General features: G+C 34.9%; 1 protein-coding gene across 2 annotated transcripts in view; it reads right to left on the minus strand.

Annotated features, from left to right (window-relative positions):
- Nucleotides 1-12,626, minus strand: part of TOPBP1 (DNA topoisomerase II binding protein 1) — a 58,860-nt gene that overhangs the window by 44,506 nt on the left and 1,728 nt on the right. For both annotated transcript variants that reach the window (XM_057738056.1, XM_057738055.1), the window contains 8 exons: nucleotides 11,327-11,461; nucleotides 9,485-9,628; nucleotides 8,221-8,402; nucleotides 6,712-6,908; nucleotides 5,278-5,457; nucleotides 3,951-4,120; nucleotides 1,386-1,549; nucleotides 989-1,236 (listed from right to left, as the gene is read on the minus strand). In XM_057738056.1, coding sequence (XP_057594039.1) covers nucleotides 989-1,236; nucleotides 1,386-1,549; nucleotides 3,951-4,120; nucleotides 5,278-5,457; nucleotides 6,712-6,908; nucleotides 8,221-8,402; nucleotides 9,485-9,586 — 1,243 coding nt within the window. In that variant the 5' untranslated portion in view covers nucleotides 9,587-9,628; nucleotides 11,327-11,461. The remainder of the gene's footprint in view (nucleotides 1-988; nucleotides 1,237-1,385; nucleotides 1,550-3,950; nucleotides 4,121-5,277; nucleotides 5,458-6,711; nucleotides 6,909-8,220; nucleotides 8,403-9,484; nucleotides 9,629-11,326; nucleotides 11,462-12,626) is intronic.

A 12,626-nucleotide genomic window follows, 5' to 3' on the forward strand; every position in this document is an offset into this window, starting at 1 on the left:
CACTTCAGAAAGCGATATACATTAAGTAAGAAATTGGAAGATGTACATATTCCAGGAAACAGCCATGCCCACCCTAGAAAAATTTTTGCTCATACGCACAGAGACGTGCATAAGAACAATTGGAGCAGTACTGTTTGCACTGGCAAAACAAAACAAAGAAAAACAAAAACAAAACAAGACAAAACACACAATAAAAATGCCCTTAGGTGGGAAAATAGATAAACTGTGGTATGTTCATATACCGGTGTGGTATATTCATAACCAGTTACTTGGATGAGATGAATATCTCTCATGTTCAGGGTAGGGCAGCAAAAGAGTACATACCATGTATCATTTATGTAAGTTAAAATACACACAAAATGAAATAATGTATATATTACTTACAGATATATACACATGTCCCAAACTACAAAGAAAATTGGGAGGGATTCACAGGAGAATTTTGACCAAGCAGAATATTCTGTTTTTTTAATAGCTTGATTAGTAGTATACAGTTACTCATTAAATTGTTCTTTATATGTTTTTGGATGTATTAAATACTTCATAATAAATTTTTTTTAAAAAAGAAGAAATGCTGCTCACAACTCTTTATTGGCAATTTTGCTTATCACACTGAGAAGACCATCCTGAGATGGTAGTCTACAGCACAGCATTATACCCATTAAAGACCACAGTTACCAAGTAAGAGGCATTTGTTATAAGGTCAAAATAAAAGCTCAGGGTGTTACAAACTCACAAAAACCAAGTGATGCCTGTATATAAAACAGATCTAAGAGGAACAGGTGAGTGGAAGAGAGAAGAGAGCGTCAGAAGGTCCGGAATCCCTTAGCCTTGCCTGCTTAAGAAAAAGAAGTTACGAACATAAAACTTCAAGGGAAGAGAAAGCTTAGTTTAACCTAAATTCTAGAGAACCTAGCAGAAATCACATATGTATGTATTCCACTATCAAAATATTTAATGACTGTAAACACTAATCACTCTTTCTTACCTATTGCTGGGTTATTAGTCGCGTATTGAGAGAGCAGATCTTCATCAGCTTGCTCATGCTTTCCATCAGGAGTAAAGTCTTTGTTAGAGAAGCTGTTCTTCCTTTTTAAAATGGCCGTTTTACTTTCAGGCTGATCTGAAACTGGAATTTCCACTGGCTGGTAGTTAGCATGGATATATGGCTCTTCAGGAAGCATATAACCTTTACTAAAACACTCTAGCAACCATTTTGCTCCCACCACATGAGGCCTACAAAAATAGTACATAATTATGTATTAGTTTAAACTATAAAGACCATAATCCCACTTGCCATGCAGTTTCCATAATTGCCAGGACATACAATTTTAAGAAAAGTCATTACAGAGTATAAATTGCTTTGAATTAAAAACCGACAAAACCTGTGGGCTGATTTATCCCAAAACTGCTTCAATTCATCTTCATAATCTCCCACAATAACATGAGTTACATCTTCATTGAGTTGATTAAAACGAACTCCACCTCCACTGTTAATAAGTCTTCTCAGTTTATCTAGCTTTCTGCCACTAAAACCACAAAGATAGATCTGCAAAGAAAGAAAACATTTACTTTAGATTAACACATTTAAAATGGCTTATTTCTCTCAATAAAAACCTATTTATTAAAAGCATATATATAAATCCATTGTGTGTAAATAAGACAACTCTTTTTACATTTTAAGATACATTAAGGGGACTTCTCTGGTGGTGCAGTGGTTAAGAATCCGCCAGTGCAGGGGACACGGGTTCGAGCCCTGGTCAGGGAAGATTCCACATGCTGCGGAGCAACTAAGCCCATGTGCCACAACTACTGAGCCTCCACTCTGGAACCCATAAGCCACAACTATTGAACCCATCTGCCACAACTACTGAAGCCCACGTGCCTAGAGCCAGTGCTCCTCAACAACAGAAGCCACTGCAATGAGAAGCCCGTGCACCAAAACGAAGAGTAGCTCCCACTCACTGCAACTAGAGAAATCCCACGCACAGCAATGAAGACCCAACACAGCTAATAAATAAAAGAAATAAAAATAAATTTTTTAAAAAAAAAGATACATTAAGAAGTGAAGTATATTCTGAAACTTTGATTTTTAAAGAATCCTTAAATTTTATCAATTCTTCACAATCCTATAGCATTATTATCCTTTCTGGTAGATATTTGATAAGTATTTTGAGGCTTTAAATAAAATAGAAGCCAGAATAATTCAATCATTTTCTGAACATTAGTGCATAGCAATTTCTAAAATGCAGGTAGCTTCTTAAATTGGTCTTACCACTTGTAAATTTTAAAGTAATTACAGAAAAAAACTGGAGTTAAACACGTGAATTCAGAAAATCTAGGTTTAAATTTTGGTTCGGCTGCCAATGATTAACCACATGACCACCTCAAGATACTTAGACTCTTTAAACCCATTTTCTTACTTATATATTGAGATATCTTTTTTCTCACAGAGTTGAGTAAAAACAAGAAAATTTAGGAACTTCCTAGGTGGCGCAATGGTTAAGAATCCGCCTGCCAATGCAGGAGACATGGGTTCAATCCCTGCCCAAGGAGGATACCACATGCCCCAGAGCAACTAAGCCCCTGCGCCACAACTACTGAGCCTGAGCTCTAGAGCCTATGAGCCACAACTATGGAGCCCATGTGCCACAACTATTGAGGCCCACGTGCCTAGAGCCCCTGCTCTGCAACAAGAGAAGCCACCACAATGAGGACCCTGCGCACCACAATGAAAAGCAGCCCTCACTCTCTGCAACTAGAGAAAGCCCATGTGGAGCAATGAAGACCCAACACAGCCAATAAATAAATAAATAAATAATAAATTTATTAAAAAAAAAAAAACAAGAAAATTTAAGTCAAAGAGTTAAGCACAATGCTTTGAGGGAAATACGTATGAAGTAACCTATTTTAACTACCAATATGTATATATACATATTTTTGGAGGCACAGATGGGGTTATGCAAATATCTAAATCAATTTAATCAATATAACAATCTTCTTCATGTCTATTTTTACATTACTTGTCTTTAAAAAATTTCTTAAGAATGACCAATCTATTCCTAACTGCATTTATATCCCAAACTAAATCACCTTCATCATTAGAATACATTTTAACAAAAATGAGGAATCATACATTTCCTACAAGAATTAAAAGTCACAGCTAGAATTAGCATAGTCTAGATAAAAGATTATACAACACACTTCCTGTTCTGCTAGTAAATTGATAAGTTTTAAATGTATAAAAAGGAAGGTAATTTGCCCAATTTCCTTAACAATAAAATAAGGTTAAATCCTTGTTGCTCCCTGAGAATTAATGCATAGCCTATTCACTCTACAAGCAAGACTATATTAAGTACTCAGTTCTAGAAGATACATATGATATTCCCATCAAGGCATTTGTAAATAGCCCAAGAGATATTAAACAAAGCAGTGCTCTGGAGTAGATGGCTGGCTACTAATGTCTGTGAGATTCTGAGCAAGAACTTTAATTCTCTAAGTCTCAGCCTCAATAATATGTCTTAGAGTTATTTGTCGGAATTAAATGGGATTATATATAACACATTAACAACGTATATGAAGTAATTAGCACAGTGTCTAGCATATTATAAATATTTAATAAATGATAGCTATAAGTAAAAATCCATTAAGTAGTTTAGAAACTAAATGATCTCAAAACACAGTAGATGGAAAGATTATGGTAGTTAGGAGGGTTCAGAGAAGAGTTGAAAAATGATATGAACTTTAATGGATGACAGATGAAGGTACATCCCAGGCAGAGAGCCCCTAACAGCTAAGACAGACATGGCCTAATACGTGCATCTGCGTAGCTAGAGTGGAGGGCTTATGCAGATAAGGAGCAAGCCCAACTCTGAAGGGTCTTCCAAGTGAAGCTACCAGTACTAACGTATATTATCACTTATTGCATTTATTACATGATAAAGACATACCCGACAACCATCTAATAAATCTTCAGGTGCCTGAAATGCACTGATATCCAGATTTTCCAGATTTTCAAGCGTAGGCTCCACTTTGCTATTAAGAACTGAATTACATATTGATTCATTTATGCAACTTGCATTGATGTTGGAAATATGGCTGACATCTGAAAGAGTACGACCTACATATTAAAAACAAAGATGTATAAATTTATAGAGATAAAATAATTGTGATTACATTTTTCTGCACATGAACTTTTTTTTTTCAATAAACTGCATTTTTTTTAGCTCTTTATTGGAATATAACTGCTTTACACTCTTGTACCAGTTTTTGAGGTACACCAAAGTCAATCAGCTGTATTTATACACATATCCCCATATTCCCTCCCTCCCGCAACTCCCGCCCACCCTCCCCATCCCGGCCCCCTAAGGCATCATCCATCCTCGAGTTGATCTCCCTTTGTTATACAGCAACTTCCCACTGGCTATCTATTTTACAGTTGGTAGTATATATATGTCTATGCTACTCTCTCACTTCATCCCAACTTCCCTTTCACCCCCCGCCCCCCCAACCTCGTATCCTCCAGTCCATTCTCTGCATCTGCATCGTTATTCTTGTCTTGTCACTGGGTTCATCAGTACTATTTTTTTTTACACATGAACTTTTCTTATACAGAAACAACCATGAACAATTTCTAAAGTAAGATTCAAATGCTTTTACTGAAATCTTGGTAGCAAAGTATCAAAAGGGAAAATAAAACTAAATAAGGCTCATATCTTATTTAAATAAAAATATATTTAATACATTCTCTTGATAGTGACTTGCTTCCAATAAAAATCCAAGTTGCTGGCTTTAAGGTCCAGGAAGGTTACATTTGAAAAAAATTTATAAGATTTGTTAAATTGCCAACATAATACCTCCGAAACAGAAATGGTTTTAAATTTTATGACTACAGATGATTTATAACAATTGTAGCAAACTAATAAAGAAAATGTACTAATATCTGCATGCCACTCAAGTTTTAAAAAATTAATTCTCTTATTTTAAGTCTTTATTAATATTCTTAATTTCTTTAATCATCTTGTGCATTATATGAAGGTATGAAGAAAGTATGCATTCATTATAAAAAGAAATATCCAAAAAAAAAAGAAATATCAGGAGTTCTGAACTAATTTTTTAATACAATTTGGTTATTTTATTATACAACTATACCTGGAAGCATGGCAAGAAAAGACAGAATTCCCTACTGTATCTCACTGATTCTACTTATAAATCAATTCTTACACAGAAAACATTGTCTTAAAAATGACTGTTTACTTTAATCCCAAAGAGACTTACTATCAATTGTGTTGATCTGGCCAGTAGGAGTTGAAGTATCAGGCACAGTCTTTGTTTCTGGTCTAGGCTCTGTCTTGTACATGGATTCATCCTGACAAAACCCTTTTTCAACACTGTCAAAAAACCATTGTGTGGTCACACAGTGTACATTCCATCTCTTGGCACATTCATATTTTTGACCTATTATGTTCAATAAGGGAAAGAGAAAGAGGGAAAGAGAAAGAGAGAAAGAGAAAGAAATGCAAACCATTAAAACCTATCTTTGCAGAAATATTTAAATGACATGTTATAAAAAAAATCCACCTGAGATAAAATTAAAGTTACCAGCAATCACTCTTACTTATGTGGTTTTAATAAACTGCATAAAATAAGCATAAAAATTATAAATGTCTGCAATATAAAAAACACCAACTTTCAAGAGACTACCTATATCAACAGGCTTCCACCTGAAGTCCAGAACAGACAGGCAAAGAGATAAATAAATCACCTTAAAAATATTTACCTTTTATTGCCTTAAAAAAACTTTTAACACAATGTATTTTAAAATGGTATCATAGAGGAATTGAGGACAATATGTAGTAAACAATAACAAGAAAGGTTTTTTTGGACATTCTTGAGATGAACTACCTTCAGATTCAGAAAACCAATAGCAGTTATCAACTTTACTCACAATATAATATCATAATTGGCCATACCCAAAGCTCTCAAAGACAATTATTAATTGATTTTAACTTTTTTCCCCTAATTTTAGTTCTTATTTAGGTAGCTTAATAAAACACAGTACAGATATAAAAAGATATAAAAATATTAATAAAACTCTACTCATCAATTTTTATATATTTTAAGAGTACTAGTAGAAAATATTCTCCAGAATAGATATAAAGGTTATAGAACACCAAAATTAATTGCAATTTTAAGGAATTCTTCTTCTTGGTAATATATTTTTCTTCTTTTAGTTGTCCTATGTTCTACAAGGTGTATCTTCAAGTTAAAACTTGTAATTCATTCAGTTACGCTGATTCAGTCAATTAAAAACTAAGCCAAGCCTTTAAAATTTATCATTAGAAAGAAATGTAATATAGCGACATCTATTAGCTTTCTTGTTATTCATCCAAAATTTCTCATCTATTAAGTACGGGGTAACCTGTGGGGACTTTAAAAAAAAAAATCCAAAACACCTGACAATAAATTTAGATAAAACGCCACTGAAAATTTTTGTTTTTTAATATTTATTCAATGACCTGATAAACACTTAGACAGTCATGTAATTTTTCTACAGATTATAAACCAAACTATCTTTGCAAGAAAAAAAAAATCATAGCAGATTTATGAAATGTCTGAAGTATGAAATGTCTGAGTAAAGGTATTCTACAATGATCTTAAAATGTTAACTACCAGAAATGCTGCATTTGTCCATTTGGGAAACAGTTTTACCTTTTGGTTCTTGCACAATGAGGTGTGTACACTCATTCATTTTCAACTGTCCCGTGTACTGACCGCCATGCTTAACTGCGAGTCGCTGAATTGCTTTCCTGTCTAAGCCAATTAAGCCAGTCACACAGATTATGCAACCAAGAAAAATAGGACACTTGAAGTCTTCCATGTTTATATCGGTATATCTAGCTATTTTTCTGGGGAAAACAAACAATAAAAAAAGAAAAAAGTTAACATATTAATGAATTGGGAGACTGGGATACCAAATTGTATACTCTAAATATATGCAGTTTATTGTAAAAAATAAACAAATAAAAAGTTAAAAAAAATAAAATAAAAATAAATGACATTCCTTGAAAACAGAAAAAAAATACGAAATAGTTTAAATTTTACCAGAAGAATAGTGACAAACAGAAATATCACTAATGCTTTCCTCATTTTTTAGGATTTTAATCATTATTAAGAAAAGGGAAACTGACACTGACAGAATTATAGTAATTGCTCATCTAGCTCAAACCATGTCTCTAATGAAAACTAATGTTTTAGAGTCTCCCAAATAAAACTGTTTTAAGGGAAAATACATATTTCATTAACTAAAAATCCATGCTGGTCAAAGCGGTGCATTTACCAAAATTATAAGTTTAAATTTCTACCAAAAAACCCAAAGGTTCTTTGGTTGCCTACTAGAAAAATAGACTTTTAATTCTTCCATTATACTATACAAATAATAAGGAATGATTTTTTGCAGAATGCCAAAAAGTAGCAGTATCATCCTGTTGCTGTGCTAGGCAGTTTGCTGATGAAACAGGCTAGGAATGAGGATGCCAACATGGAGACACGTTTCAGATGTGCTAGACGATGCTGAAAGGAAAAGTGGAAAATCCCTGTTTAATTCAAACAGTGGTGCCTGGACTTACTGGTTGTTAACCTAATTCTAAGGGAAATTCAATTCTATCCTTTGAAATAGGCTCTAAGCTCCATGAAGGCAGGGATGCTGTCCCGTTTTGCTCTCTCCTTATATCTAACGCCTAGCTCAGGCCACGTACATAAACTGGCTCAATTAACATTTATTGAATGCTCACACCTCAGTTAATGGTTTATATACATTTATATTCAACCTTAAATATGTCCCTTTTGGGAGGGAATATGAATGCCAAAGTGGCACAGTATTGAAGGATAATGCGACATAAAAGCTAGCTGCCACACTGATTTTCCCAACTATCTTATAAACGTTTACTACTGAAAACCATTTTATTAACAAAGCATTTCTTATCCTGTAGCTAATGCTAAGCCCATAGCCCATTCTACCTATCAACCTATACTTTGATAATAAGAGTTTGTAGATTACCTTTTGTTTTCATTGGAGAAAAGAGTAATGATCCTATTTTTGTCCCAAAATAAATCCAAAGGGTTTACCATAAAACCTCCCCTATGAAAACCCACAATGTGCCAAAATGATTGAATGTATCATTTATTCAAATCTAGAAAATATCTAAATATCTTTCTTACTTCTCTTGTGACTTCTCCCAAAGTGTTTGTATCCAAGAAGGAAGCAAAATAGGTTTATTTAGGTTTGCAGCAACTAAATATTTTTTGCTACCAACTTCTCCTGCAATAAGGTGAGTTACTGATATGTTAAGGTCTCTGTATACGCGTCCACCCATCATTTGTACATATTTATGAACTTCTTCCTGTAGCCCCAAAAGAAAATATATTAATACTGAAACAAACAATATCTCTTCCATTTTTTAATACAGTATCCCATGAACACCTTTTGCTGTTAGCTTGAGTGCGCAAATGTTTCTCATCACTATAAAGTTAAATAATTAATGAAATTACTTTTCGGAAGATAAAGTATAAATTTTAGAATAATTACCTTTATACACATTATTTTCCTACATTTATCTTTTGCAACTCCATAAATTTATTTAACTATGTTGCTTCTACAGTAAACACTACATATTTTAATATACTATATACATACTGATACTTAAAAATATACAAATTATATATAGGATATATAAAAACATATATATTACATGTAAATCTCAGAATCCTTTTTTAAAAGATTAAGCAACTATGGTGGAAAAACGTGACTCAAAAACAAACTCATTGATTATACAGGGAAAAAAGTGAGTTTCCATTTTACTTTTTTTAAGAGTGATTTTTTTTAACAGTTGAACTTTTTTAAAAATTATTTTATTTATATTATTATTATTATTATTATTATTATTTGGCTGCTTTGGGTCTTCATTGCTGCGCATGGGCTTTCCCTAGTTGTGGAGAGCAGGGGCTACTCTTCGTTGCAGTGCATGGGCTTCTCAATGCGGTGGCTTCTCTTGCTGTGGAACATGGGCTCTAGGCGCATGGGCTTCAGCAGTTGTGGCTCACGGCTCTAGAGCGCAGGCTCAGTAGTTGTGGCCCTCGGGCTTAGTTGCTTGGAGGCACGTGGGATCTTCCCAGACCAAGGCTTGAACCCATGTCCCCTGCATTGGCAGGTGGATTCTTAACCACTCGGCCACCAGGGAACTCCCTGAGTTTCCTTTTTAAATCAGAACAAAAAACTTCAACTAGCCAGTTTGCAATAAAAGATTTCACTGCATTCAATTATTAAAAAATAAAAAAAGATATACACTGTCATCTTGACTTTGTTTTAGGTCATAAAAAACACCAAGTGCGAGGTCTTTCAAAATATCCCCTACACAGTGAAAAAGTAAATGTGGAAGTACATATACATTGACCATGATATTCCGCTCAACACTGCAACACCTACCCTTTTGTCCTTCTCCAGGCTTGTACAAGATACAGTTACATCAGACATAACCATGTTATACACTGGATGTTCAGCTCTTGGGACACATCGCTGGTGGTGCATACAAAATATGACTACCTGAGGACCAACAATTCTGCAGCCAAGCTACAAAAACAGAGAAAGTTTAGTAAGTATGAAAAGACTCCCAGTTTTATAAAATTACATTTTGCAATACTGTATTTACCAATTCTTTACAGAAGTTGATGACCACTGTAGAAAAACCACCAAATTGTTACAAGAAAAAAAAATAAAGACCATTATATAATTTCTCAGATACACCACGTTAACATACATACACAAGCGAATCAAACAATACAGGCTATCAAAAGAAATAAGCTCCAAAAGCCACACTCCCTCAAAACTGCCATTAAAATTTTAATCTCTGAAACGAACACAACCTTAGCGATAAGGGATATGAGTAACAGTCTTTTGACATAATAATTACGAAATATATACATTTACTTTTCAAATGAAGCACCTAGCCAATGAAGCAGTTAAAAAGCGTAAGAGCCCAAATAACCCCCCTCTAAAATACCTATTGTGCTACAAAAAAAGTATAATCCTTGGCAGTTTCTACATTTGTGTTTTTTTCTTTTTAAGCTCTTTATTGGAATATAATTGCTTTACACTCTAGTACCAGCTTATGGGGTACACCAAAGTGAATCAGCTGTATTTATATACATATCCCCATATCCCCTCCCTCTGGTGACCCCCCACCCCCACCCTCCCCGTCCCGGCCCTCCAAGGCATCTCCCTTTGTTATACAGCAACTTCCCACCAGCTATCTATTTTACAGTTAGTAGTATTACATTTGTTTTTTAAATACTTTGCAACTCAATGTCTTTCCAAGGAAGACCCACAAAAACTTCTCCTAATGTATCACTTTCATTGATGACTGAGAAAGGGGACAATCTTGCTCAACATCAGCACATCCAAGCCAGACTAAAAAGCCTACAGTTGCCAAAGTCACCAAAGCATGACTGATGTAAATATCTATAGGGTAAATGATTGTTGCTATCTTTTCGGTCAGTCAAAAGAAAACTGAGTTTTTGATGCTATTGAGTCCATCTGGCAAGCGGTGTTATTTCCAAAAGGAGGGTAAGACCAACAATGCTTTTGGCAAAGGTGGGCACAGACGTTCCATATACTGTACAGATAGTACTGCATCTACCTATTCTTCTACGTTTTCTTCTCCTTCAAACAAGAATCACTTCTTTGTAATCTGGATGGAATTACAACCAGTTTACTTTTATGTCAATACATCTCTCTTGTCCAGACACCAAAAAAGTAATGAGTCAGACTCTACAATCAACAGAAAGAAATAAGATGGCTCAATGGTATATTAGCAATGCTCATCCCCAAAGTGCCTCCTTTTAGCATATAATTTTTCAGACCCTATACAAAGTACAGGTACTAAAATTCATGAGCACATAGGAAAGACAGCAAGTAACGAAACATTATGTTGAAGTCTTTTCCTGCTCTGTTACTTTTCCCTAATATATCCTGCAATCAAACTGAGTTTAAGTACAGTAGAACTTGATCAATAAAATGCTTCATTACAACAGGGTTAAATTATACTAAGTGAAGTTAAATTCCCTGAAATATAAAAATTACGTATTAACCAAAGCCTACTATAACACGATTAGCCTTTAAAAATACTATTCTGGTCTTCCAAAACCAAAGGATTCCTCTCAATTCATAATTTGAGAAATACTTCATGATCAGTAAAGAACTTATGTCCACTGAAGCAAAAACAAACCAAAAACCAGACTACCTGAAAGAACACATTAAAAGTTAGCAAACCTTTTTGAGATGATCAAAGACATCGCCACTAAAAGGGTCACAGATATAAAGTGATCTATCATTCTCCTTTATTTTCAATGCCTCTTCTTCTGTAATGATCTGAAGATATTCTTCTGATTGGAACTCTTTTATTGACTGAAAGAAAAAATGAGAATGCATATGAAATAATTCACCTGTATTTACGTCCTATGAACTCTATCTTCAAAATCCATCTCAAACCCAGCCTTTTTCCTATTGAAAGGAACCATCATCTCTCACCAGACCTGGCAGAAGTCTCCAAAGTGGTTTCCTCTCACTCCCTTTCCCTAAATCTATTCTCCACCCAGCAGCTGGTAATCTTTTTAACAATACAAATCAGCTCATGTTGCTGTGCTCAAAACCTCCAGCAGCTTCCCACCACACTCAGAATAAAATCTACTTTTCTTACAATCACCTACAAGACCAGAGTCTGGCCCCTGCCTGTTTCCCCATACTTATCTTCTTCTAATCCCTTTTGCTCACTCTTCTCTAGCCCCTCCTGCTTTCTTCCACAGCCCAGAACAAGCTAAGCATGACCTCATTTAGAGGTTTTGCTCTTTTCCCCCTGCTGCCTGGAATACTCTTTACCCCAGGACTTCACCTGACTTATTTCACTTCAGCCACATCTGCTCACATGTCACTTCCTCAGAGATGCCTTTCCTGATCACACTTCTCTAAAATATTCTTTCCCTATCCCTCTAGTGTTATTTTATGAAGAAAAATATCATATATATTATATATATAAATATAAATACACACACACACACATATACACACATACCATTTTTGTCTCTCTCCCTTCTAAGAATGAAAATTTCATGATCTTGTTTGCCAAAATATCGTGGCTCCCAGTAAGCACTCAAATACTTTCTGAACAAATTTTGAGGTCCTTACATTAAATACTTAGGGCAATCCTTTTAAAATGGTTGCCAGATCATGTCACTCTTCTGATTGAAACCCTCCAGTGGCTCTCCATCTCACCGGAAGAAAAAGCCAGTCTTTACAATGGCCCACAAGGCCCTCCATGACCTCTTTACTCCTACTCTCTGAAGCATACCTTAACGTTCTTCCCACATCCCTTCTTCACTACACTAAAGTCACACTAAAGTGGGACAGACACTGCAAGAACTTTCCCAGGGCCTGTGTATGATTATCTCCTCTGCCTGAAACCTTCCTCCCCAGACACCCACCTGGCTCATTATCTCACCTCCTTCAAGTGGACTCAAATATCATCTTCTCCATAAAGTCTACCCTGGTCACACTCTATTTAAAATAAACTGCA

The sequence above is a fragment of the Hippopotamus amphibius genome, chromosome 6, assembly GCF_030028045.1.
Source record: "Hippopotamus amphibius kiboko isolate mHipAmp2 chromosome 6, mHipAmp2.hap2, whole genome shotgun sequence".
In the NCBI taxonomy this organism is placed as follows: Eukaryota; Metazoa; Chordata; class Mammalia; order Artiodactyla; family Hippopotamidae; genus Hippopotamus; species Hippopotamus amphibius.